We start from the raw sequence: 24,792 nt of genomic DNA on the forward strand, positions 1-24,792 counted from the left end.
CCGATCCCTGGTCGGGAAGTTAAGATCCCACATGCCTCGTGTCCAAAAACCCAAACCAAAACATAAAACAGAAGCAATATTGTAACAAATTCAATAAAGACTTTAAAAATGGTCCACATCAAAAAAAATCTAAAAAAAAAAATTAAATTAAAAAAAAAAAGCTCTGGACTATATATGTTATCGCAAACCTTTCTTCCAGCTCCAGAATTTTCTAAATCTGTGGGAAATGCACGCTGTCCCCTCCTCCGAGCAGCTGCAACTCTGAAAGAAAGAGAAGGAAGTCCCTTCTTGGAGCTTATCCAAGTCTTTCCTGCTCTACTTGGAGTCCTTGTCCCCTAGGGAGGCAGGAAGACAAAATGCCAGTGTGCTAAGTTCCAGGGGGAGAAGTGAAGACAGAAGCCCTGAAGGTATAAGCTTTGGGGGAAAGGGGAGAGGGGTAGGACCAAAGCCCTAAATCTAGGGAACACAGTTGAGGGGCTCTCCCAGTATGACAGTAGTGGTCACCACCTGGAGCTTTCTTTATTTAGCATTTATTGAGTGCACATATATACTATGTGTTCTACATTATATTTAATCCTCTGCCAACTGAGGCTCAGGTGGTAAAAGACTTGCCCAAAGTCACATAAGTCTGCTCTCTCCTGCCCTGCACACTCTTCCCTCCATCTACCCCACAGTTCCTGGGGTTCCTAAAATTCAGTATGTACTTCCCACATACTGCCCCCTCAGCTAGGGGAGGAAATTCCTCCTCCGTCTTTAGCTCCATGCTCAAGGGCACCTCCTCTTTCCACCTCTCACTCCACCACCAGGGTAATTGGTCTTGTCCTCCTCTGCTGCTCTTAGAATATACCCTTGCAGGACTTGTTACAGCATCGCTGGTGTTACAGCTCCCTGGTGCATTGTCTTCGTGGCACCACCCAGATCTGAAATTTAGAAAACAAATTGTTCATTTATTTATGTTCTTATTAGTTTACTAGAATGTAAGTTCCACGAAGGTGGTGCCTTGCCGGTCTTATTCACCCCTGTATGCCCTGACACAGGACTTGGCACAAGGTGGGCGTTTAATAATTGCTTCCAAGTACAACCTCTACCTCAAAGTTGTGCTCCAAGCTCCAAGTCTCAGAGCACAAGAATGAATGGTACGCATCTGTCCATCAGCCAATTAACGCTGGGCAATATTTGCATATTGCCTTCCTATTGGTGAAATCCGTGGTCTCTAGTTTCCTTCCAGCCAGTGGAAGGAGGGTCATAATATCGGCCTCTGTGGCCACACCCTTCTGTAAAAACCAGATCTTCCTACCCGCTGGAAAGGGGTATGGATGGGGGTGGGGGGCGGAACGGGGTTGCTCAGACCTTTCAGTCCCCAGCCCCTTATCCTCTAACCCTGTTGGCACACAACTCAGTCACACAGCGAATGTGACCCTACCTGGTATACCTGAGCACCGAGCTGGGAGAGGTTGATGTTACGAAGAGCTGGGGCAGAGGAAGGTCGGACACCAGGATCCCGCTAAACTGCAGTGATCATCCACACTGCGCAGTCAGACCATCGAGTGGGTCTGTATTACCCCAGACGTGCACATCTCGGATCTAAGGTCTTTGAGGAACCAGAGCAGGCAAAGGGGGTTCAGGGAGCCGGGGGTGGACTGAGCATAGGATAAAGCTAACTTTGGACTGCAAATTCCTGGGCCACATCCCGGGAGTCCTACTTGAATATGAGGTCGCCCAGGAGCCTGAATTCTTCATTAATTCCCCAGGGGATTTTGACACAGGTAGCCACCTCCGAGAAAACCAGCAGTTGGATTAGTTGATTATAGCTGCTTCAAGGACAGCTCAGCTCTACTTGACCACCCCCTCCTAGGGGTTACCCAAGTCACTCAGGGGAACACATTTGCAAATGGTGGAGAAGGGAACAGCTGCCAAAGGCCCAATTCCTGCCTTTCCTGTTTCCTGTGTTGGTCCTCCTTCCTTTCAGCATCCTCACCTTCGTCACCATCCTCAGATCCTTCTTTCCACACCTTCTACCCTGACACCCAGTTTGGGCCAGGCCCTACCTGCGTAGCCACTTCCTGACTCCCTCACCAATCCCTGCTCTCCAGGACTCAGTGAGGCAAGCCTAGAGCCTTCACTGAAAGTACGATCTGGCTCCCCCCCACACACACACTCGCTGTGCAATGTTGAGCACATTCCTGCACCCCTTCATCCATAAAGCTTATGAATAATAGTTTCAGCTTATTCATTTATTCAATCCATGTTGATTGAACACCTATGTGCCAGTGACTCTTTCAAGCCTTGAGGATACGTCGGTGAACCAAATAGCTGAAATTCCTCATCCTCACCGAGCTTACATTCCAGTGGGGGAGGAAGACAGAAAACACGATGAAGAAAGGAAATAGACAGTGCTAGATAGATAGGTGCTAAGGAGAAAAGTCCAGCAGAGAAAGTGGGTGGAGAGCATTGATTGGGGTTTACTTTGCAGACACCCACTGAATTCTCACAACCGTGTTTCAGATGAGAAGCCTGAGATGGAGAGTGTCTAAGTGACTTGTCCTAGGTCATACAGTTTAGAAAGCAGTCAAGTCAGAATTTGAACCCTGGTCAAATCTATGCCGTCTTTAAGAAGTGAGTCTTGACAGTGTGTATATGCCCCTAAATCAATGTGGTAAATGCGGTTGCATTTTATTTCTGTAATAATTCATTTCAGTAATAAAAGAAACAAAGGAAAAGAGCTCTAAGTACATATTATGTTACAGCTTTTATTGAGGAATGCAATAAACATAGATATCACTTTCCTGTATAATTTTAATGGCCTGTGGGGGAGAATTTAGAAAAGCGTCCCAGCTGGCTGAAAGGTTGAGTTTAGGGAAAAACTGACCCAGCACATGCCTCTCAACTCCCTAATGAGGTCAGTTCCGTTCTGCAAGGTGAATCGAGGTCGCTTGCCAGGGCGACGGCTGAGCAGAACCAGAATCGCCAGATTCTCTGTCTCGGTTTCGCTTTAACCCTCCCGGAGACCAAGAGGCTCGAGAGGACACCACGGGCCAGTTCCCCGGAGGGCCGCCAGGGGGCGACAGAATGCAACGGACCCGGGTAAGCCGGTAACCGGGCTCCCCCCCGGGCCGCGTGTGAGAAAACAGATGAAAAGGGTCTGTAATAGGGGGAGAAACGGCAGGAGAAAAGGCACTGAGGCTAGGAAGTCTATTCATTCTGCCCTGCCTGACTTCAGTCTGGCACCCAGCAGTATCTTCCGCCCACTGTGGCCGCCTGGACCTCTCTAAAACAAAAGCCTGACTTTGTCACCATTACGCGTGAAACTCTTTAAGGACATCTCCAGCATAGTTCACAAGAAAAAAAGCTAAACGTAGGACTTGCGTGATCTTGCCCCAGCGTATTTCCAGGCCTACATCCTCTGAAGCCGTATTGAAATACTTTCAATTATCTGACCTCATCATACTCTTTCTCTCCTGTGAGCCCTGAAACTTTTGGTTCCCTACGCCTGGAATATCTTCTCACACCAGGTTTACCTGGAGAATTCTGACTGTCTTTCAGCTAAATATCACCTCCCCAGTGAAACCTCCCCTGACAGGAGAGCCCCTCCCCCATCCCCACCCCAGTTTGGGGTAGAGGGCCCCTCCTGTGTTGCCATTACCCCGTGGGCTTCCCCTACCACGTTGTGTAATAAATATCTGGCCTTGCCTTTCTCTTCCAGCGCCTGTCCCAGAGAAAGGCGAATACAGAGTGCATGAAATGATTGTAGAATGAATGCAGTACAGGGTTCCGGCTCTGCCACTTGTGTGATCTCAGACAAACTACCTGGTTCATGTAGTGAGGAGTAAATAGACAAATGTAGAAAAAGTGCTTAGGGCTTCCCTGGTGGCGCAGTGGTTGAGCGTGCGCCTGCCGATGCAGGAGACACGGTTCGTGCCCCGATCTGGGAAAATCTCACATGCCGCAGAGCGGCTAGGCCCGTGAGCCATAGCCGCTGAGCCTGTGCGTCCGGAGCCTGTGCTCCGCAACGGGAGAGGCCACAACAGTGAGAGGCCCGCATACCGCAAAAAAAAAAAAGAGGGGGGGTGCTTAAAACAATACTTGTAAGCACTCAAACTTTGACTTATTTTCACAGCGGCCAACGTACGGCATTGCCGTTTTAAGGGACCCTCCCACCTTTGCATCTAAGCGGAAATACCCGCTCAGGGATACGGAAGTGACCTCAGAGCCCCTCAAAAACATGGCCGCGGAAAGTTCTTCCGGAAGCGATCATAGGCATCGCCGTGACGCAGAACGATTTAGAGCGTCCCGCAGGGTTTCCATGGTGCAGCCCTCAGCCCCGAGTCCCTCGGCTTCCTTTCCGGCCAGAGCGCTGTGAACAAGTCAGGCGGCGAGTCCCTCCCACGATGTTAACGCCGCTTGGGGAAGGGGTTGGGAGAGCAGGTGACGCTCTAGGCGAGTTCATTCGCGCCTCTATGGTGCCAAATGCTCTTCTGCTCCGCGCGTCGGGACGTACGTTGCCCCTTTAATCGGCGGAAGGCGGTGCCGAGGAGGTCCCGCGAGAGCGCCGGGGGGCGGGGGGCGGTGCCGAGGCTGGGGGCCTGTGGCGGATGGAGCCTGCGATGGAGCCGGAGACTCTGGAGGCGCGAATCAGTGAGTGTCCGGGAGGGGCGCGGGCCGGACCGGAACCGGAACCGGGGGCACTAGGCGGGCCCCTTCCCGGCGGGGGCGGGGTACGCGGTGCCCCCTCCTCACGCCTTGCCCCGGCCCGGGAGGGGCGGTGTCCCAAGCCAATACCTCCGACCCTGGGGTTAAGGGAGACCCCACCAGCTGCGCGGACCGGCGATGGGAGCAGGCGCCGCCCACCCTTCCGATTCCTGGGCCGCGACCCCCGCGGAGAAGTGAGCTGCGCCCGGCTCTGCGCCCAGAACCCCCGGGATAAAGAGAGCAGCCTCCAGCTCCCTCGGGCCCAGACTTTTCCGCGGAGCGGACACCCAAGTCATTCCCTGGACCCCGGGAGGAAGCAAGCGAGCGGCCCCGATAGCTGCACCTCACACCCGGGAGGGAGGGACCAGGCTCCCCTTGAGCCCCGAATCCTCCACTTTCTGGCGCTGCATGGCGTGACTCTCTCCTATCTCTTTATTGAGCTTGCAACTCAGATTTGTTCGTTCCCTTGCCCTGGAAGGTAGGACCCACTAACCCATCGAATCCTCCGCGCTCTGGCCACATAGTGAGAAACCCCCAAACCCCACAGGCTTGGGAGGGTCCTGTCTCAGATTCCAGAAGTGATTTCAAGTTCTCTGTCACTATCCTCAGTCCAGGCCCTGAGATTCTGCACCCCCCACCAAAGACTCCTTTCCTAGCCCTTGCTAAGTTTCCTCCAAAGGGCCCTGCATCTCCTCCTGTGTCTCCTCAGACACGATTTCCTAATACTTAGGCTTGAGTACTAGCCCTCACACTGTCTACCTGACCTCCGTGTCCCACACTGCAGAAGATCCTCGGCTCTCATAACCTACTACTGGACTCTGTTCCTGAGAGCGCGGCTTGCTTCCCGCCTGGACTAGGGACAACTCGCTCCCAAGTCTTTGCTCCCATTCAGGTCACATCTGTACCAGGGCCTCAGAGACTCCTCTGGGTCTATTTTCATCTCAGCCCCTTGACTCCAGGCGCACCAGGGAGCTGCACAGGATGATTTTGGGATTATGACCAGCCCCTTTTAAGCCAGTCTTGTGCAGAGTTGAATCCTGAGGATGGTCCCAGAAGCACACCGTCTCCAAGGATGTTTCAGAGTCAGTCTGGCCAGTGGTGGGGGAGGGCATGGAAAGGAAGCACTCAGCGGCCGACTGTTCTGGAACGCCACAAGTGTCCAGGTCTCAGCAGTAACTTAGGGGGGATGGGCAGGGCCCTGGCTGACAGATCTGACAGGCCGCAAGCCTTGAACCGTGGGTGCTACAGAACAGTGTCAGGTTTAGCAACAGTGGGATTTTTCTGAGAGGCCAAAGAGTCTGATCTGAAAAACAGACAGGAGTCAGGCCACTCAGGTTTGGCAGGAGGCTAGACTCTGATAGATTGCGGCCGATGTGGTTTTCTCTTTTTCTTGCCCTTTGTGCCCTAGCAAAATTGTAAGCTCTTACCTTGCAGTGACTGGAGGTGAAGAGTAGCTTTTGGTGGGTAACTGATGGCATTGTCACCACTGTAGAGTGACAGGGTGGAGTCATGCCCTGTTGTGAAACAATTCCTCCTTCCCTCTGTGTTCTACCCTGCTGCCTGCTGGGGAGAGTGCTCCCCCCAGGTAGAGGTAAGAGGGCTGGGAGTTGGGAGCCAGGGCCAGAGAGGTTGGTCAGACCTCCTTGGACCCAGAGGCCCTCGCTCTGAACCAGATGCAGAGAAGATGTCTCAGGATGCCACTACTTCTTCCTCACTGGCTTCTGACTTAGGAGCGGGCTCTAGAACCACTTTCTTTGTCCTCACTCAGACTCATGTGTCTCTGACACTCTAAGGGACTTCCTGTTTTAGGGTCCCCAGGCTGGATGTCATTGAGTAGGCAATATCCAGCCCCATTCTAGTTTTCTAAGCAGGCTCTGGCCGTGCTGGGGGGCTGGGAGGCTGGGAGGCAGAGTAGATGGGGGGCAGCTGTTCCTGGTGTTCCTGGGTGGTCAGCAGGGGCTTCATTTCTCCCAGGGACTGGCGGGCTCTGCAGGGCTCCTGGAACAGAGATTTGTATGCACAGAGGAAATGTTTCTTTCACATCTCTGCTCAGCTGTACCTCTGAAAGTCTTCCCAGAAAGCAGCACCCCACACACACTTCTTTATACCTTCTCCCTGCTCTGGTTTTCTTTCTTTCTTTCTGTTTTTTTTTTTTTGTTTTTTTTTTTAATGCTCTGTTTTTCTTTATAGCACTCTGCAACAGTGTACAGTATCGTGTGTTTGTTTATCTGAGTAGTCAGTGTTTCTCTTGCTGGGTGGTGAGCTCCAAGAGGGCAGGGATTTTGTCTTGTTCACTGCTGTGGTTCCACACTCAGAATATTTATTGAATAAATATGAATTGAATGATTGGCTGCCAGGCACTGGGATCCTAGGGCTCCAGGCCTCCCGCCAGAGCACAGGGCCCCAAATGGGCAGGCGCCACAGGCCGAGTCCCCAACCTCCTGGATTCGGATTCCCCCAGAACCTCCCCCTGCCTGCCTGCAGCTGAGCCTGCATCCATTCACTCATTTACTGGGTGTGCATTTACGGGCGCTTGCATAAGTGGCTGGGATGCGGTGCAGTAGCAGACTTGGGCCCACAATGAAGGTCGGGTCTGGGGGACACAGCAGAGAGCTGCCTCGGCAGTGCTGCCCCGGGGAAGGTGGCGCTGTTAGGGATGGAGGAAGCGATACCTGAGCCGCAGTCCTTCCCAAGGCCCCCCATGCCCTGCCCTGAGCTGTTATCCACAGCTCTTCTCACCCGCAACCCTTGAGCTGTTCGGAAGCACATCATCCCCAGCCTGGTTAAGTCCCTCCAGCACTTCTTGTGTTGCCTCTTCCAGGCAGCCTCCCCCGGCTCCAGGCTCCCCTGAGTCCCCTCCTCCAGTTACCGGTTCCCACGGCTCCTTTGCCTCCCTCTGTCACATTCTGTTGAGAACCTAGCTGACCTTGGCCCACTTCCCAGCTGCAAAGCTCCTTGAGGTTGGAACTACTGCTTTTTTCCCTTACCTCTGGATCTCCTCTGAGAGTAAATTCCGTGAGAATTATGGGGACACTTCAGGAGCAGAATCAGAGGAGGTGCAGACAGGCGTACAGCAGCAGGGGTTGGGGCAATGCGGGAGGGGAACGACCCCTGAGCACAATCTCTAGACGTGGGGCCCCTCGGGAAGAAGCTGCAAGGAGAAGCCCGCAGACGGCAGCTCATCTGTGCATTGACTTGACGGACATCAGCGCTGGGGTCTTGGGGCCGTCGGAGCAGGGAGTCCAGGGGGGAGGCCTTTTCGCATGCTCAGCCATACGCCAGGGCAGGGAGTGGGAGAGGCAGGAATCCCTTCACCAGGCCACTGGCCCTCTCCTCTCCTCCAGACAGAGCCACAAACCCCCTGAACAAGGAGCTGCACTGGGCCAGCATCAACGGCTTCTGCGAACAGCTCAACGAGGACTTTGAGGGGTAGGTGGCTTCCCCGTCTTTCACTCACATACTCAGCACCTGCCGTGCACACTCCAGACCCTGGCCTTGGGCAGAGACGAGGATGAGTTGAGACCCAGTTTCCATTCTTAAGTGCTCCCAAATTAACAATGGCAGCGCGCACTTTGTACTCAGTGCCACTGTGTGCCTGGGCCTTGCTGGACCCATCTTACAGGTGAAGAAACCGAGGCTCGGGGCTCAGCAGTTGCCCCAAGATCTCGTAGAGAGGAGTAGGTAGTCCCGGGCTTGATGAATCCCAGGGCTGCCTGACCCGCACCCATGCTTTGTTGGGGATGGCCTCCCAGAGAACTGCGTGCTCCCCAGCTGGGAGGGGCCAGCAGGCCCTTTGCTCAAGGAAGAACCAGAACCATCTGCATTAGGATCACCCGGTGTGTTTGTCAAAAATGTCCATTTGTGGGCTGCACCCAGACTTGGACTAGACTGCCCGGCAGGGAGCTTGCGGAGGATGTTGTTAGCAGGCTCCCCAGGTGGCATTGAAGTTTGGGGAGCACAGCTCAGTGTGCTTCACTTCTGCCGCACCCCATGAGCATAGATGCTCCACTCGGGATGCCGTGCAGACGGCGTGACGTGTGTGCTCCCCAGTCCAGCTGCTCAGGTGAGAGTCCCGTCCCTTCTGTTCGCTGAGTCACCCGGACGAGTAACTAGATGCCTCTAAGCCCCCATTTCTGAGACTGTAAAGTGGAGGTGATGGTGCTGCCTACCTCAGGGGACTCTTGTGGAGGTTAGGCAGGAAGATGGATGTGAGGTGCCTTGCACATCATAAGGGCTCCGTATGTGTTAGCTGTTACTGTCACTGGTGACAGGTCTTTCATGATCTGGTAGATGATGTCACCATTGCCACCGTGACTTCTCCCAGCAGAATATTCTGTGCACATTGTCATGTTCTGCTCCCAGGCTGGGCCCTTGAAGGCTGTGGGCATCTCTCTGTACTTGTCCCTATGGCAAGCCAAGGACACGGCAGGTCATAGTTCTCAGTAAAGCCGGCCAGCGGGCTGAGCTCACGCCTTTCAAAGGTCCCCAGCTTGTGCTCCCTACCTGGTCCTGCCCTCTTGTGCCACAGTCTCCAGCCCCAATCCGGAGAGGGAGCTGGACCTTTGCATGTGTCCTGGAGAAGCCGCTGCCGGCTGCAGTTCCAGCGGGGAAGTGCGGCTGCCCTCCCTGGGGTGCCCGGGGCTCTGCGGCTAGTCTGGCTCTTTGCTGTTCCTCTCTCCCAGGCCTCCACTTGCCACCCGGCTGTTGGCCCACAAGATCCAGTCCCCACAGGAGTGGGAGGCGATCCAGGCCCTGACGGTGAGGAGAAGGGGAAGCACGGTGCCATCTGTCCCCTGACCATGTGGGTGGCACCGGGGGGGGGCCAACACTGAAGTTTTTGGGGTCCCAACAGGTTCTTCCTTTTTCTTTTATAAGTTTATTTATTTATTTATTTTTGGCTGCATTGGCTCTTCGTTGTTGGATGTTCGTTGCTGCACGTGAGCTTTCTCTAGTTGTGGTGAACAGGGGCTATTCTTCATTGTGGTACGTGGGCTTCTCATTGCAGTGGCTTCTCTTGTGGCAGAACTCGGGCTTTAGGTGCGCAGGCTTCAGTAGTTGTGGCACGCAGGCTCAGTAGTTGTGGCTCGCAGGCTCTAGAGCGCAGGCTCAGTAGTTGTGGTGCACGGGCTTAGTTGCTCCACGGCATGTGGGATCCTCCTGGACCAGGGCTCGAACCCGTGTCACCTGCATTGGCAGGCGGATTCTTAACCACTGCGCCACCTGGGAAGCCCCCAGGTTCTTCTTTAGAGCCCAAGGGAGTTGTGCCCAGATGGCCTTGAATGGGGGTGTGGCCCAGCCCCTGAGGGTCCCATGGCAAACAGTGAACCAGTGGGCTGGCCTCCCACCCCAGACCCTGCGCAGTTAGGCTTCTTGCGGGGAGGAAGCCCTAGGTCATTCAGCCCAGGGATTCCCAGCTCCAGCTGTGCCTCAGACCTTCAGGAGGCTGAATCAGGGCCCCACCCCAGACCCACCAACCAGAACCCCTATAGTATATGCATCCAGGAATCTTCGTGTTTATAATAGAGCTCTGTGTTTATAGATGCATTACGGGGCCGGGCCGGGCCAGCCCATCGATGGCCTCCAGGCACAGGACAGCACAGGGGCACAAGGGGTGACAACTGGGCTCAGGCCAGAGGTTTCAAAGCTGAGCCAGTAGCAGAAGAGCAGGGGGTGCACTGCTGTGGCCCCCAAGCATGGGTCAGATAGCAACAAACCATACAGCAAAGCTGATTTTAGATGGTGGTAGATAAACAGTTTTCCTTTTAATAGTTATGTATTTGTTTTAACATGTTAGGGTTTGGGTGGGGTTTTTTTCCCTGAAATACATATTAATCCTCTGATTTCACATACATCTAGCTTAGGATAAGGCTGAGTTTGATGGTGCCTATTTACGTTTCAAAAAATCATCAAAGGAAAATAGTAAGAAAGTAATTTACGAGTGGTCCTCAGATATGGCCAAGCCGTGGAGGGACTAAGTCGGTGCTGCGAGTTGGGCATCGCCAGGCTCTCGGGGTGGCCCAGCCCTGTCCCCCAGAGGGTGGTGATCAATCTCAGGGGGCCTCTGAACTTCAGAATCCTCTTTTTCTCAAGAGTCATTTTCCCCCTTCTCACTGCTGGTCCCTGGGCTTCTGGGCCCCGGCTGAGGCGTGGGAGGGAGGGTACCTCCTCTGATCCTCCCTGGGGGTCCCCGCACCTCACACCACCCCCCCAGGTGCTGGAAACATGCATGAAGAGCTGTGGCAAGAGGTTCCACGACGAGGTGGGCAAGTTCCGCTTCCTCAACGAGCTCATCAAGGTCGTGTCGCCCAAGGTGGGTGCTCCCGGCGCACGCTCAGACCTGCGCTGTCAGACAGCGGTAAGGAGGGGTGGCTGACCGGCCTCATCCTGACCCGACACAAACACAGATCCTTTCTCAGGGTTCCCTTCACAGCTGAGTCTGGGACGGCTGGGTTTCCAGGAAGAATGCTTCCAGGCTGCCTGGTGGCTGGCCAGCTCTGGAGCTGCTTGACACTTAGGGAGGAATGATTGCAGTGAACACAGAACGGCCTCCCCAGCGCGGGCTGCTCGGGCTCTGAGATCTCTCCCTGCAGACCTGGCCACAGCACCCTGCCTAGGTGTCTAGTGGAGGGTCTCCCTGTCTCCACCTCACAAAAGTGGCCTCCTTGAGGCCTTGGATGCTGAGGTCCCAAACCTGAGTGACAGAGCCTCTGATGGGCCTGAGGAGTCCTCCCCTAGGGCAGGAACATGTTTGATGCCCCTTGGGTGGGAGCCCACCTCTTCGCCCATCCTTGCTCAGACCCAGCCCTTGACCAGAGCGGCTGAATGACCCAGCAGCTCTTCTCAGGAGATGACCGGAGTGAGAGCCGGTTCCCTCTGCCGAGTTTGCTGCTGGGAGACTGAATGGAGCCCGGGGCGGAGTGGTTCCACACCTGCTCCTTCCCTGGTCAGCCCGGAGCCTGGTGGCTCCTCCTTCCTGAGGTCACAGTTAAGGTTTCCACGAGCTGGCCGAGAGCAGGCGCTGGGCTCTGGGCCTTACCTGTGTCAGCTCTGCATCCCCAGCACGGTGCCACTGCTGTCATCCCCACTTAACAGGCGGGGCACTGGGACACCCAGGGCTTGCACAGCTAGTGAGCAGCAGGGCTGGGGGTGAGCTCGGGCTGGTCAGGTGGGAGGGTCGTGTAGGCTGAGGTTTCTGAAGGAGTCCTGGGGAGGCAGCCAGGTTTAGGCTGGTGTTGGGACCACAGTGTGTGGGGCCGGGCAATGTCAAAGCCTCCTCTCCCTTCCGTCCCCGAAGTACCTGGGCTCTCGGACGTCGGAGAAGGTGAAGAACAAGATCTTGGAGCTTCTCTACAGCTGGACGGTTGGCCTCCCTGAGGAGGTGAAGATCGCAGAGGCCTACCAGATGCTGAAGAAGCAGGGTGAGGCCCCAGAGGTGGGGTGTGACCACCTCTTCCCTGGGGCTCTGGCAGCTTCAGGACCTCTGGCAGCAAGGTCCTAGGTCTGCCCTTTAACTTCTCAAGAACATAGAGCCAGTGGGGCCTCTTTATGGTTCTGCCTGAGGCCAGCTTGGATGGAGAAAAGATGAGTTTGAGTCAGAGACTGGTCCCCATGGTACGGCCTCAAAATACAGGTTTCTAACTGCCCCCGACCCCGCACACACACTATTGGACATGGTAGTTCAGGAGCAGGCCCTGACCCCCCACAGTCCAGCACCCGCATGCTGGAGAAAGCCTGCCCTCCACCTTCCATCCTACCCTTGCCCGCCCCCATCCCCCTCTCCCCTCCACCCCAGCCCCTGAGACAGTCTGCCCACCGCCGTCTGCTGCAGGGATTGTGAAGGCTGACCCCAAGCTTCCAGATGATGCCATCTTTCCCCTTCCTCCGCCACGGCCCAAGAATGTGATCTTTGAAGACGAGGAGAAATCCAAGGTGAGGCTTCAGGGAGGGCCAGATGAGGACTCCAGGCCCACTGGGGGTCAGTGGGTGACGGGCGCCGGGTGTTGAGCCCTCACACGTGCTGAGTGCTGCCCGCGCAGTGCCCTTCATTTAGTAAACGCAGGCCTGAGGCTGGTGGCCCTGGGGTTGGTTTGAGGGCATTTCATAGGTTGATCAGGAGGGAGCTTGCCTGTCTTTATGTCTGTGACCTTCTCAACAATGATTTTACTAGCTTTTTGTTAAAGAAGCATGTGGTCATGGGCAAGAACTTAAAACAGCACGGGGGGTAGGATAAAAAGTAAAAGCTCCTCTTCTACCCGCTCTAGTCCCAGGGGGTAAGCGTTGAGTTTCCTGTACATCCTTCCAGAAGAATTCTCTAGCAATAGTAATGTCATGTTTCACACCATTTGTTGAAAGCTTATTTCTGCCGGGCGCTGCAGAGAGCACTTACGTGCAGTGTGTCACTTGTCCCACGGCCACCCTGTAAGGTGTCAGATCTTTGCCATCCCATGGAGAGCTTAGTAACTTATTCACATCCCACCACCAGGAAAAGGAGCCAGCACGGGACCCCAGACCCAGGGACTGCCGTCACAGCCATGTCCCTCTGTCTCCACAGATGCTGGCCCGCCTCCTGAAGAGCTCCCACCCCGAGGACCTCCGAGCTGCCAACAAACTCATCAAGGAGATGGTGCAGGAGGTGATGGCCAAGCCCAGAGTGCAAGGAGGTGGCGGGATGGGATGTTGAGCTGGGCCACTGAGGGAGGTCGTGTGTACGTGTGCACAGTGGCCCAACTAAAGGGCTGTGACAGCAGAGAAAGAGCTGACCGAGTCAGGGGGACCCTGCGGGCAGAGCCAGGATCAGCATGTGGAAGGAAGAATTTCCCAGCAGGCAAGCTGACCTGCATTGGCTTCTGTGAGGCTGAATACCTCTTTTGTAAAAGTTAGAGGGAAATTAGGCCTTACTATGTTCAAAATATAGTATATTTTACATACATATACATAGAGAGAGAATAATGTACATGTATTTTATAAGTATGTATACCTGTGTTGTGGGTGCACGCTGAAATCTTTTTTATTGATAAGGGTATGTCATCAAAAAAGTGCAGTCCAGAGACCCAAAGGGCAGACACTCTTGGCTGTCTCAGGGCAAGCTGTGTACTCTGACAGCCCAGAGAAAGGGCAGCTCTTCTCAAGGAGGGCGATTGTATCAGATGGCACAGCACAAGCCCACCTTTCATTCCACAAGGGAGGAGCATGCATGGTGAGCAGAGTGGGAGAGGGATAGCAGGGTCACTGCTGCAGTGGCCTTTCAAGGGGGTCACGGCACTAGTTTCTCAGTTGTACTTGGTGACCGCTAAGGTCCCCTTTCACTCTCAAGTACTGAACCTCCTTTCAAGGGACAAACACAGAGGGGGAGGGTTATGTAGAAACACAGGTGTAAATCTAGCTCCCAGCCCTCCAGAATCACCTGGCGAGTGTGTTGGAAACCCAGAATCCTGGGCCACCCCTAGAGATTCTGATGGGCTCCTGCGGAGGCCTGGGTCCAGGGGGCGTTGGCAAGAGGAGAGGAAGTGAACACAGGGTTGGTCAAGGGCTTCTTGGGCCAGAGTGCCCTGTCCTGGGCCCGAGGGGCTCTTAGCAGGGGCTGATATCACACCCAGCAGAGGGTGGTGTGGGACAGTGCCTGGCTCAGGTCCAGGCCTGACTCAGGTGCTCCGGGGCCGTTTGCGGATGCCTCCCCAGGACCAGAAGCGAATGGAGAAGATCTCCAAGCGGGTGAGCGCCATCGAGGAGGTGAACAACAACGTGAAGCTGCTAACGGAGATGGTGATGAACCACAGCCAGGGCGGCGCGGCTGCGCAAAGTAGTGAGGACCTCATGAAGGTGCGCCCGCCCCCACCCACCCCCCACGCACTGCAGGGCCCCCGCCGGCCCTGACCTGCCCGCCCTGCTGCCCCCAGGAACTGTACCAGCGCTGTGAGCGCTTGCGGCCCACACTCTTCCGACTGGCCAGCGACACGGAGGACAATGATGAGGCCTTAGGTGAGCTGCAGTTGGAAGGAGCTGCCACCAGGGGGCCCCCTTCTCCAGCAGTGACCTTGGGTTTCTCCACTTTGAGGAAGAAGGAAGCGGCGATCAAGGGCTGATGTGCTTTAGAGGCCCTTTGGGTCAAGCCCTTTCGCAGACACCTTATTTACTGCCCATAAGCTGCACAGGAGGGAGAATTGTCCCTATTTCACAACTGGGGCTCAGGGAGGGAAGTGACCTGTCCAGATCAGAGAGCAGAACAGTGGCAGAGCCAGGGTGGACCGGAGGCTCTCTCCCTCCAGACACTGCCTCCCCAGTTAGGGTGAGCTCGAAACCTAGAGCAAACCCCTCAGGCCTGAGTGCTTCCAGAGCTGGGCCCCGTGGCTCCTGCTAGGGCCACACGTCAGGGTCTCGTCCTTGTTTTGTGCCACCACATCAGCCAGGGCCTCTCGGGCAGCAGTCTAGCTACCGTCTCAGCCTCCATTCCTCAGGAGTTCCCTGAGCGCCTCCCATGTGCTAGGCACCTGGTCCCCACCCAAGAGGCTTGCTGCTCAGATCCCTCTAAGCCTTGGCCCCCAGGAGGTGACATCAATGAGGGCCTAGTTTGTGCCGGGCACTGTTCTGGGCCCCGGGGGGTATGGCAGTGATCAAAATCAGCAGAGCCAAATCCTCATGGAGCTTGTAGCCTGATAAGAGGAGACAAACGGTAAAGCAGGGGTGTGAGCGGGGCATTTTGTCAGGCGGTGGTAAGGGGCGTGGAGAAAAACAGAGGCGGGACTGGTGGTGCGGGCTGGGGGTTAGAGAGGGCCTCCCTGAGGTGAACTGGATAAAGACCTGAAGTAGGAAGGGGTGCAGCCATGCAGAGATCCGGGGGTCTCCAGACAGCAGAGCCCGAGTGGAGGCCTGGAGGCCGGTGCACGCCTGTGTGTTCGGGGGCCGGCACGGGGCAGCGTGGAGGGGACTGGGCAAGGGCAGGTCGCAGAGGGCCTTAGTCTGAGGAGTCGAGGTGGGCTGCCCCCGGGCCCCTCCCACGAGGCTTGAGATGGCCGTGGGGTGCTCATCCCCCCCAGAGGCCCCCACATTCTTTCAGCCTGGCCTCTCCCCTCCTGTCTGTTCCAGCGGAGATCCTGCAAGCCAACGACAACCTCACCCAGGTCATCAACCTGTACAAGCAGCTGGTGCGGGGCGAGGAAGTCAACGGCGATGCCACAGCCGCCTCCATCCCTGGTGAGGAGGTGGCAGGAGAGCTGGGAGGGCCCCTGAGTCGGAGGGCCATAGGGTCCTGGCTAGGGTGCTGGTCACAGAGCTTGGTGGCCCCTTAAGATGGAGGAGGCCCCCACTGAGAGAGCTGGGGGTGGAGTCTGTGCCAAGCCTGCAGCTGCGGGGGGCGGGGGGGGGGGAGGAGGTCTGGATGCGGGTCGGAGGGGAGGGAGCCGAGGGTTTGGCAAGGACAGGCAGAAGAAGGAAGGCCTTTCTTTCATTTGACAAGTCTGGCACCTGTTGTGTGGGGCTAGGTCACACCCCCCGAGGCTTAGTTTAATTATCAGAAGTGGGCAAAGAGGGTTTGATACATCAGCATTACAGGCTCGGCTCCACTCAGGGTAAAGTGACAGCCCCCCCGGGAGAGGTTAGAATTGGCCCTGTTTGGGAGAGGTGGGGGTGGGGTACTACACAGAAACATCGGAGTCTAAGAGGGGCCTTAAAGGATGGGAGGCAATTGGCCAAGAGAGAGGGAAGAAGGAAGTACATTCTGTGAGGAAAGGACACCATGTGCCAAAGAAGAGGCCTGGCAAGCAGATTCGGGGCAGAGGGAGTGTGGCCAAGGAGGGGAAGCTCGCTGCTCCCAGACCCCAGGGACTCTGAGTGTCCTCCGCCCAAGGCTGGCCTGACTCTCCTTTCCCACCCACCCCAGGGAGCACCTCGGCCTTGTTGGACCTCTCAGGTCTGGATCTCCCTCCGGTGGGCACCACTGACCCAGCCACGCCCACCCGCCCTGGTGACCAGGCCAGCCTGGAGCAGCCCAGCACCTCAGTTTCCCTACTTGACGATGAGCTCATGTCTCTGGGTGAGGAAGGGGCGGGGCCCAGAGCAGGGCAGGCTCTGCTGCAGGTGGGGGGTGATGCCCCCAGTACACAAGGCAGCTTTCAGAGCGCAGTCAGGTCAGCGTGTTCCTCCTCCTCCTGTGAGTCCTCTGGAGGATGGAGGAGAGGCATCAGGCCCATTTCACAGCTGAGGAAACTGAGGCTCAGGGAAATGAAGGAGCTTGCGCCAGGTCCTACAGTCAAAGTGTGAGGCTGGTGGGACTTCCCTGGTGGCGCAGCGGTTAAGAATCCGCCTGCCAATTCAGGGGACATGGATTTGAGCCCTGGTCCAGGAAGATCCCACATGCCACGTAGCAACTAAGCCCCTGCGCCACAACTACTGAAGTCTGCATGCCTAGAGCCCATGCTCTGCAACAAGAGAAGCCACCGCAATGAGAAGCCCGCGCACCACAACGAAGAGTAGGCCCTGCTCGCCGGAACTAGAGAAAACCCGCGCACAGCAACGAAGACCCAACGCAGCCAAAAATAAATAAATAAATAAGTTTATTTTTTAAAAAAAGAAAAAAGAATCCACCTGCCAATGCAGGGGACACAGGTTCAAGCCCTGGTCTGGGAAGATCCCACATGTCGCGGAGCAGCTAAGCCTATGTACCACAACTATTGAAGCCCACACACCTGGAGCCTGTGCTCCACAACAAGAGAAACCACCACAATGAGAAGCCCACGCACCGCAACTAAGAGTAGCCCCTGTTTGTCGCAACTAGAGAAAGCCCACGTGCAATAACAAAGACCCAACGCAGCCAAAAAAACATTTTTTTTTTAAAACGGTAAGGCTGGCATCACCTCTGATAAGCCAGCCACACCTAGGCTCTGGCGGCCTGAGGGAAAACAAAGGGATTTCCCTGCAGCAGGTTAGAGCCTAGAATTGGGAGCTCCCCAGGCAAGTCAGCATTTCCTCGCCACTGAGAAAGAGGTGGGGAGCTCTGGAAGCTCCAGGGAAGCCCGTGCGGGAGCACAAGGCACTCTGTGAGCCACGCTGGTCCCAGGCCAGGCCTGCAGTCACTGTGGCAGGGTCGGGGCTCCAGAGCCCAATGGGGAGCAGGCTCATCCCTGGGGAAGAAGCAGAGGGCGCCCAGCCGGCCAAGCAGTTTTAGAGTTTGCAGCTTTCAGGCGCAGCAGTGCCCCCTGAGAGTGTAGCAGCAGGAGAGCCTCGGAGCAGCCTCCTCACAATGGCTCGAAGTCGTGAAGAAATAGAGGTGGTCGGGCTCTGTCAAGGAGACCTTGCCCTGTCAAAGGAGTCTCGGAGGATATGTTGGGAAACTAACTTGGAAGCCAAGTCAGACTGTGTTCTCCTGAGTTAGTTCTGAGGTGAAAACCACACCTGACGGACTCCGAGAAGTGATGGTATGCCGGGGTCCCGGCGGGGGCTCCCCTGACCTCGGCCTCCACTCAGCCCAGAAGACGGTGCTGTCAACGTCCCTGGTCTGCAGATGCCAGAGCAAGGCTTAGGAAGGCTGAGTGACTTGCCCGACGGGGCACCAGGCTTTGCACGAGGCCCTCAGATCCTGAAGCCTCACTCATAGCTGCTCTGACTCAGCTCGTCAGCCGGGAACGGGAAGTGAGGGCCTGGAGGGACGAGCAGGAGACAAGGGGGTCAGCGGACCAGGTCAAGTTCCCCTGTGTGGGCCTGTCAGCCAGCACCCCCCCGAGGAGGCCCTGACCACGGGGTGTGCGGGGGCTTCCTGAGGAGTCCCACCCACCTGCGCCCTCATCATTCAGAGCCAGGGGTGAGGTGACTCAGGGAGAGAGGACCCTGGCCCCGCTTGAGAGGTCAAGATGGCCCAGTAACCAGAAAGCACACACAGGCTCGTGTTCCCCAGCAGAGCCTGCGCCAGGCGGCAGCAGGAGCGTGTGGCCCAGCCCCCAGCGAGGCACTGTGTGCTTTGCACTTCCTGTCCCCCAGTCGCTTCAGCAGAGCCCTGAGCCTCCAGCTTCCTCTGGTTGCTACTCAAAGCAAAGAGAATGTGGGAACCAGAACCAGAAGTGGCAGGGCAGCAGCCACCCAGCTCCCCTGCTCGGGGGAGTGGAGGAAGACTTGGGACCACAAAGGGGGCTCATCCTAAACTGTTCTCTCTGGCAGGGAGGGGGAGGGGGAGGGGTGGGGTAAGCAAAACGCACTTCCCGTCTGCCAGAGAGGTCCCAGCGCCGGGCAGGCACCGTGTCTGAATTGTCCCATTCAGTAGTGACAACAGTCCTCTGATGCAAATGCTACCGTTGGAGGCACAGGAAGGTTGCCCCCAGCCCGAGGTCACACAGCTGGGTGGCAGAGCTGGGTCTGAGCTCCAGTAATGAGGCCTTGCTCTGTCCATTTGCACACTCTGCCGCTTTCCAGTTGTGTGACTGTGGGCAGGTTACTTAGCCCCTCTGAGCGCCCGTTTCCTCATCTCTAAAGGAGGCATGAGAACCCCACATCCACCTTGTAAGGCTGTGTGAGGATTGAGACCCACGTCTGCAGTGCCTGACCCGGAGCTGTTAGCAGCCTCCACTGTGTTGTCCCTGGTCTCAAGAGAGGCATGTCCAGAGGTGGAGACCCAGCAGTTGCAGCCTCCCGTGCCTCACCCTTGCTTGTCAGGCTGGACCTTACTTATTCAGGCATTGCTACAAACAGGATAACTTGGCTTCTCTTTAAAACCCAGGGTGAACTTGGCTGGGGGTGTGCTTCAGGGCGGGCAGAGGTCAAACTGGCTGGTGACCTGTTGCCCTCTACCGACCAGCAGGCGATGAGCAGGCCCCTTCCAGAAGGGCCACCGCCCTCCTTTGCAGCCAGCCTTGGCACGTGCCAGGGCAGACAGGGCCTTTAGAGTCTGCCCAGGCCATCCGCGTGGTGTGCTCGGACCCTGCGGCCCAGCCGGCACCTTGCCCCTGGTTGCTCAGATTCTGGGCCGGGCCTGGGCCCAGGGCCCTGTTCACTGCACCACAGTGCCCTTGTGACGCTCAGAGGGTGTCCCTCCAGTTTGGATGGGCACAGGATGGTGACCCCTGCCTGCCTGGATCTGAGTTTACAGACCTCACGTGGTGTCTCCCACGCCCTCTTCCCCCCCGCCCCGCTGGCTCCCAGCTGCCCCATAATGAATGAAGGTGAAAGTCCTGACCTCAGTAGTTGAGTTGGCTTCTGAGTGGCAAGAGAGGAAGCGTGCTTGGGCCCAGGGAATGGGCTCTTGGGGTCTTTGGTTTCTACTTCTGCTCTGCGGCTGGTTCCCTTTGTGGGGGGGAGAGGGTGTGTCCCCTTCGAGCTGAGCCTCTCAGAGGAGGGGGTGCAGGGAGAGGGTAGCAATCAGGGAACCCTGACTTAGCACATAGTCGCCCCGGCTCTCTTGCCTCTGCTCACGAATCCAGAGGCTTTACCTCTGTCTTGTTTCCCTGCAGGCCTAAGCGACCCCACACCCGCTTCAGGCCCAGGCTTGGATGGTGCTGGGTGGAACAGCTTCCAGGTAGGAGGGGCCCATCCCAGGTGCAGAGCAGCTGGGACAGGCAGTCTGAGGGGCAGTGAAGGGACGGGTGGGCAGGAGGGCCGGGGGAAGGGGTGGCCCGGGGGGCGGAGGCACCCATCCCAGGATGGAGGAAGATAGGAGGGCCTCCCCTCACAGCGCTTTTCCCTGCATGTCTCAGCCTTGGGTTTCTCTTGGGTTGAGATGGGGGTTCCCCGTTCCTTTTCTCTTGAGGGTGACTCCGAGGTCCCTGGAACGGGATGGTTTCTCGAGTAGAATCCCAGACCAGGCCTGGCCCACCGATGGCCCTGGGGTGAGAGGGGCGCAGGCCGGCGGGAATGTTGTCCACACCCCTGCTGCTGCTTCCCCAGATGTCTCCTGCCGGGAGGGGCGGGGGCCTCAGGGCAGTGCCAGGTGACCTGACGCCTTCTCAGCACAGCCTCACCCACCCGCATCCTTTTATGCCCGACAGTCGTCTGATGGCACTGAGCCCCCCCACCCTGCTCCAGCCCCCAACGTGGACAGTCGGCCCCCGGCGCAGACGTCCCTGCCCACGAGCAGTGGTCTGGATGACTTGGATCTCCTGGGGAGGACCCTCCTGCAGCAGTCGCTGCCCCCGGAGGCCCAGCAAGTGCGGTGGTGAGGGCACGCCCTGCCCAGACCCTGCCCCTGCCCCTGCCCCTGCCCATCAGGGAGAGGCCCGATGCTGGCTTGTCCCCGTGAGCAGCACTGCCAGAGCACCACCGTGTGCCAAGTGCTGTCCTGGGCTTGAGGGACACAGGAGTGCCCACAGCAGGTGCAGGGCCCATCCAACAGGGCCTGGAGAGTATGAGAGATAGGGGACCGTGCCCCACTCACACGCCCTCCCCTAGGCCCGGCCTGCTAGCACCTGACAAAGACTGAAGGCCCAGAGGGCTGCCAGGGACTAGGGCATTGACCCCGAGTGGGTGGGGTGAGCAAGAGCTACCTGTTCCAAGGTGAGGAGGCCAAGGCCAGAGAGACAGGGGGCGTCTGAGCCGGCCGTCAGGGACAGCCAGGAAGCCCAGCCTTTCCTGTGCCCCTCGTCTCTTGGCCACCAAAGCTTCACCTCTCAATGCACCGCCCTCCAATAAGGGAGAAGCAGCAGCCAGCCCCCCGGCTCACACTCCGGGACCTGCAGAATAAAAGCGGCTGCAGCTTGTCCAGCTCCGGCGCCCCCAGCCTCCTCCACACCGTGTCCCCCGAGCCCTCTGGGCCCCTGCAGCAGCCCACACCGACGGAGCTCTCGCTGGCCAACATCACTGTGCCTCTGGAGTCCATCAAACCCAGTGAGTAGGGCGGGGGCACAGCAGGTACCGGCTGGGCTGGGTCAGCTCGCGGCCCCACCCGCCTTGCCTGCTGTCAGGAGCTGGATCTGGGGCAGCTGGTGGGAAGGCAGGGCTCCCCTCCCAGCCCTGCCCGACTCAGCGGGGCCTCTGGGCAAGACCCTTCCTCTTCCCAGGACTCAGTTTTCTCACTGGTCCCAGAGTGTCACAAAACTGCGTTCTAAACTCCAGGGTGACCCAGGCAAGAGGACTTCTCACGGATGGCCCCTGCGCCCCTCCCCGGGAAGGCGGGGCCAGAACAGGGGAGGTTTGTGGGGCTCCCCAAGGTGATAAAACCGAACCAGGATAAAGATTGAGGTCCAAGCCTAGGCTTCTCCTGCCCGGGAGCAAAAGGGCCGCTCACGGCACCAGGCCGTGAGCAGACTGGTGAAGACGGGCTAGTCTTCTCAGCGCTGTCCATCTTGTGAGCTCACTGTGACGAGGGTATCACCCCCTTGGTGTCCCCAGGAGCTAGGTAGTGGTGCCACCGTCTTAGCAGTATGGAGGACCCTGAGCTCAGAGAAGCAGAGTGGCTGTACCAGCATCGCACAGTGAGAGCATGAGTGAAGCGCACGCCCAGCCCTTCACTCGAGCGCTCTGGGAGCCCGGCACTTCGGGAGCCCGGTTGGGACTCAGTTCCAGGGTGGGCGTTCTGCCTTCACCATCACACTAGAAGTCCACCTGCCTGTCTGAGCCCCGGACTGTACCCCTGCCTGCACTGCTGCCCAGGGTCAAGGCGACAGCCTGGGTCTGGGTCTGTTCATTCATCCCCAGCAGAGCAGCGAGTGCCCGGGGTCAGCCAGGTGTGGGGAGCTGGTCGGGTGTGCTTGGGCTCAGGCTTGGCACCCACCCCCGCCCCCACCATCGCCCTCTCCCCTTCTCCTCTGCCAGGCAGCATCTTGCCGGTGACCGTGTATGACCAACATGGCTTCCGGGTCCTCTTCCACTTCGCCCGAGACCCACTGCCCGGGCGCTCCGATGTGCTGGTGGTGGTGGTTTCCATGCTGAGCACCGCCCCCCAGCCCATCCGCAACATTGTTTTCCAGTCAGCTGTTCCCAAGGTGACATGGGCAGACCACCCCACCTCCTCAAGGCAGGGTGACTTGGGGCTGGATGGGGAGCCAGCTCTCCAGGGCCGGGGTAGGGTCTCTGTCTCCGTCTCTCTGTCTCTCTCTTCTTGGGGAGTTGGGGGGTAGAAGGGCCCCCAGAGGAGGAGCTGGCAGGAGGCTGGGCCTTGTTCCCCAGGGACCGGGGACGAGAAGCCAGGGCTAGCTGTGCCCCATCCTGCCCTCCTGTCTGCAGATCATGAAGGTGAAGCTGCAGCCGCCCTCAGGCACAGAGCTGCCAGCATATAACCCCATCGTCCACCCCTCAGCCATCACCCAGGTCCTGCTCCTTGCCAACCCCCAGAAGGTGAGGGGCCCGGCTGTGACAGGGCACTGCTATGGGCGGGGGGGCAGCCTCTTTTCCCCGTCCGACCCTCTGCCTTCACCGTATCTGCCTCAGGAGAAGGTTCGTCTCCGCTACAAGCTCCTCTTCACCGTGGGCGACCAGACCTACAACGAGATGGGGGACGTGGACCAGTTCCCCCCACCGGAGACCTGGGGAAGCCTCTAGAACAGAGGGGCTGGGGAGAGGAGGGGCAACGGGACTGGCCGCCACTGAGCCTGGGTTCCCACGGCCATATTCCCCTGGATCTGGTGCTTCTCCCCTCCCCACTGTGGCCCCCTCCTTCCTTGCCCTCTCCCCTGCTGAGCCAGCAGCCTCCCAGCAGGAGGCTAGGCCTCGGTTTGCACTGGTGGGGACCTTCATCACAGGTGGGAGGCTGGAGCGGGGAAGTGCTGCACACGGGCCCCGGAAGGACTGGGGGTCGTGGGGGAGAAGCATGGTTGTCGGGCAAGGGCCAGGACCTCAGGCCCAGCCCCGACCCCCGCCTGGGGAGGGGTCATCCCTGCCTGTCTCGTATGCCTTATGGGAAGGCCCAGCCATAACCTGGGGCCGTGCTGGAGCCGGGACCAGCTCAGGCCTCCTCCATAGGAACCGGGTGACTGGGGGGCGTGACGCCTGCACCCCCAGCTCTTTGCACTCTCGGGTGTGTGGTTTGACTCTCTTAGCTTTTCTCTCTGCGTGGCCCTGTGGTCACTGTCTCACGGGGGCCCAGTGAGGGGAGCCCCACCTCTCCCCCACTCCTCCTTGGGGTCTCCACTCTCCTGGCCCCTTTGCTGTCAGGCCTCCGGGGGGACTGTGGGAGAGACAGGTGGCCCCAGCTGGGGGCTCCCAGGCCCCTGGCCAAGGGAGGTCCTGCACTGGAGTTCTCAGTGTCTCTCTTTCATTCATTGGGCTTTGTCCATCCGTCTGTCCATGGGCAGAAGTGGGGTCAGTGTGTGAGTGAGAGCAGGAGTATTTATGGAAATAAAACGTCCTTTTTCCTGGACCAGCTGCTCTCGTGGTCCTTCTGAGGTAGAGGGAGTCAGGAGGGGTCCAAGAGTGGGAGGATCCCAGGGCTGCCCCGCAGACCTCTCTGCCTCTCCTTGGAGATCAGGCCGCGGTTCCTCTTCTCACCACTCCCAGTCCCTGTACCGGAAGAGGCCCAGCTCAGGGGCCTGTGGCCACTGCTGAGTCACCAGAGAGGACCCAGGGCTGTGGTGGGCCCAGAGCCGTCCCAGCTGGAAGCGAGCGGCTGCTCGGACCTGCCAGGAGCCCCAGCTGCTGCAGACGCTGAGGGGGAGGCCCCTGGCCACTCACAACTTCCTCTTGCTGCACTCAGCCCTCAAAACACAGCTGCGGTGCAGCACCACCCGAGGCCCGTGCCTCAGCTGCTCCCTCTCCCCAGAGGCTACTCCTAGGGAGCAGGGTGCCAGCTGCAGCTTGTTTCCGGAGAGGCCCACGGACCCTGCACGGGGCGGGGTGTGGGGGGGTGGCCCTGCCACTCCCGGCAGGAGCACGTCCCCACTGGGTTATCAGTGTTTCTCTAACTGGGAGGCTGGGGTCCAGGCCTGGGGAGTGGCTTAGAGGCTAGCAGCTGAGGGAGCCAACCAGCACAGAGCAGAGCCAGAAAGAGCTAGTCCAGGGCTTGCTCTGTGGTGGGGAGCCCACCCTCTGTGCCCTCTGCGCTCTGCCAGGGAGGGTTCCTGCTCACAGACATCTGGGGAAGGCTGCCCGCCCTTTCTCTTCTAGCAGATGGAAGTTCTGCATTTAAGACGTCAATTTCCCTTTGTCTAATCTAGTTTTCCGCAGTGTGAACTTGGGCGCTGAACACCTTTACAT

At 57.8% G+C, this 24,792-nt stretch overlaps 1 protein-coding gene across 3 annotated transcripts; it reads left to right on the plus strand.

Moving 5' to 3' along the window:
• Window positions 1–4,274: 4,274 nt before the first annotated feature.
• Window positions 4,275–23,959, plus strand: GGA1 (golgi associated, gamma adaptin ear containing, ARF binding protein 1). Of its 3 annotated transcripts, none has more exons than XM_082634483.1 (17): window positions 4,275–4,635; window positions 8,034–8,118; window positions 9,372–9,447; window positions 10,901–11,044; window positions 11,984–12,107; window positions 12,482–12,618; window positions 13,241–13,321; window positions 14,368–14,508; window positions 14,586–14,667; window positions 15,772–15,879; window positions 16,565–16,717; window positions 20,121–20,185; window positions 20,655–20,821; window positions 21,296–21,489; window positions 22,417–22,586; window positions 22,828–22,938; window positions 23,032–23,959. In XM_082634483.1, exons 1-17 carry the CDS (start codon window positions 4,593–4,595, stop codon window positions 23,140–23,142), a joined length of 1,992 nt encoding a protein of 663 aa, XP_082490609.1. In that variant the 5' UTR covers window positions 4,275–4,592; the 3' UTR covers window positions 23,143–23,959. The 3 variants fall into 3 exon arrangements, with proteins under 3 accessions (XP_082490609.1, XP_082490610.1, XP_082490611.1); XM_082634484.1 differs by having other exon boundaries at window positions 4,279–4,635; window positions 10,901–10,999; window positions 12,518–12,618; XM_082634485.1 differs by lacking the exon at window positions 4,275–4,635 and adding an exon at window positions 4,653–5,167.
• Window positions 23,960–24,792: the final 833 nt, after the last annotated feature.

The sequence above is a fragment of the Mesoplodon mirus genome (genome assembly GCF_964341445.2).
Source record: "Mesoplodon mirus genome assembly, chromosome: 11".
Taxonomy (NCBI): Eukaryota; Metazoa; Chordata; class Mammalia; order Artiodactyla; family Ziphiidae; genus Mesoplodon; species Mesoplodon mirus.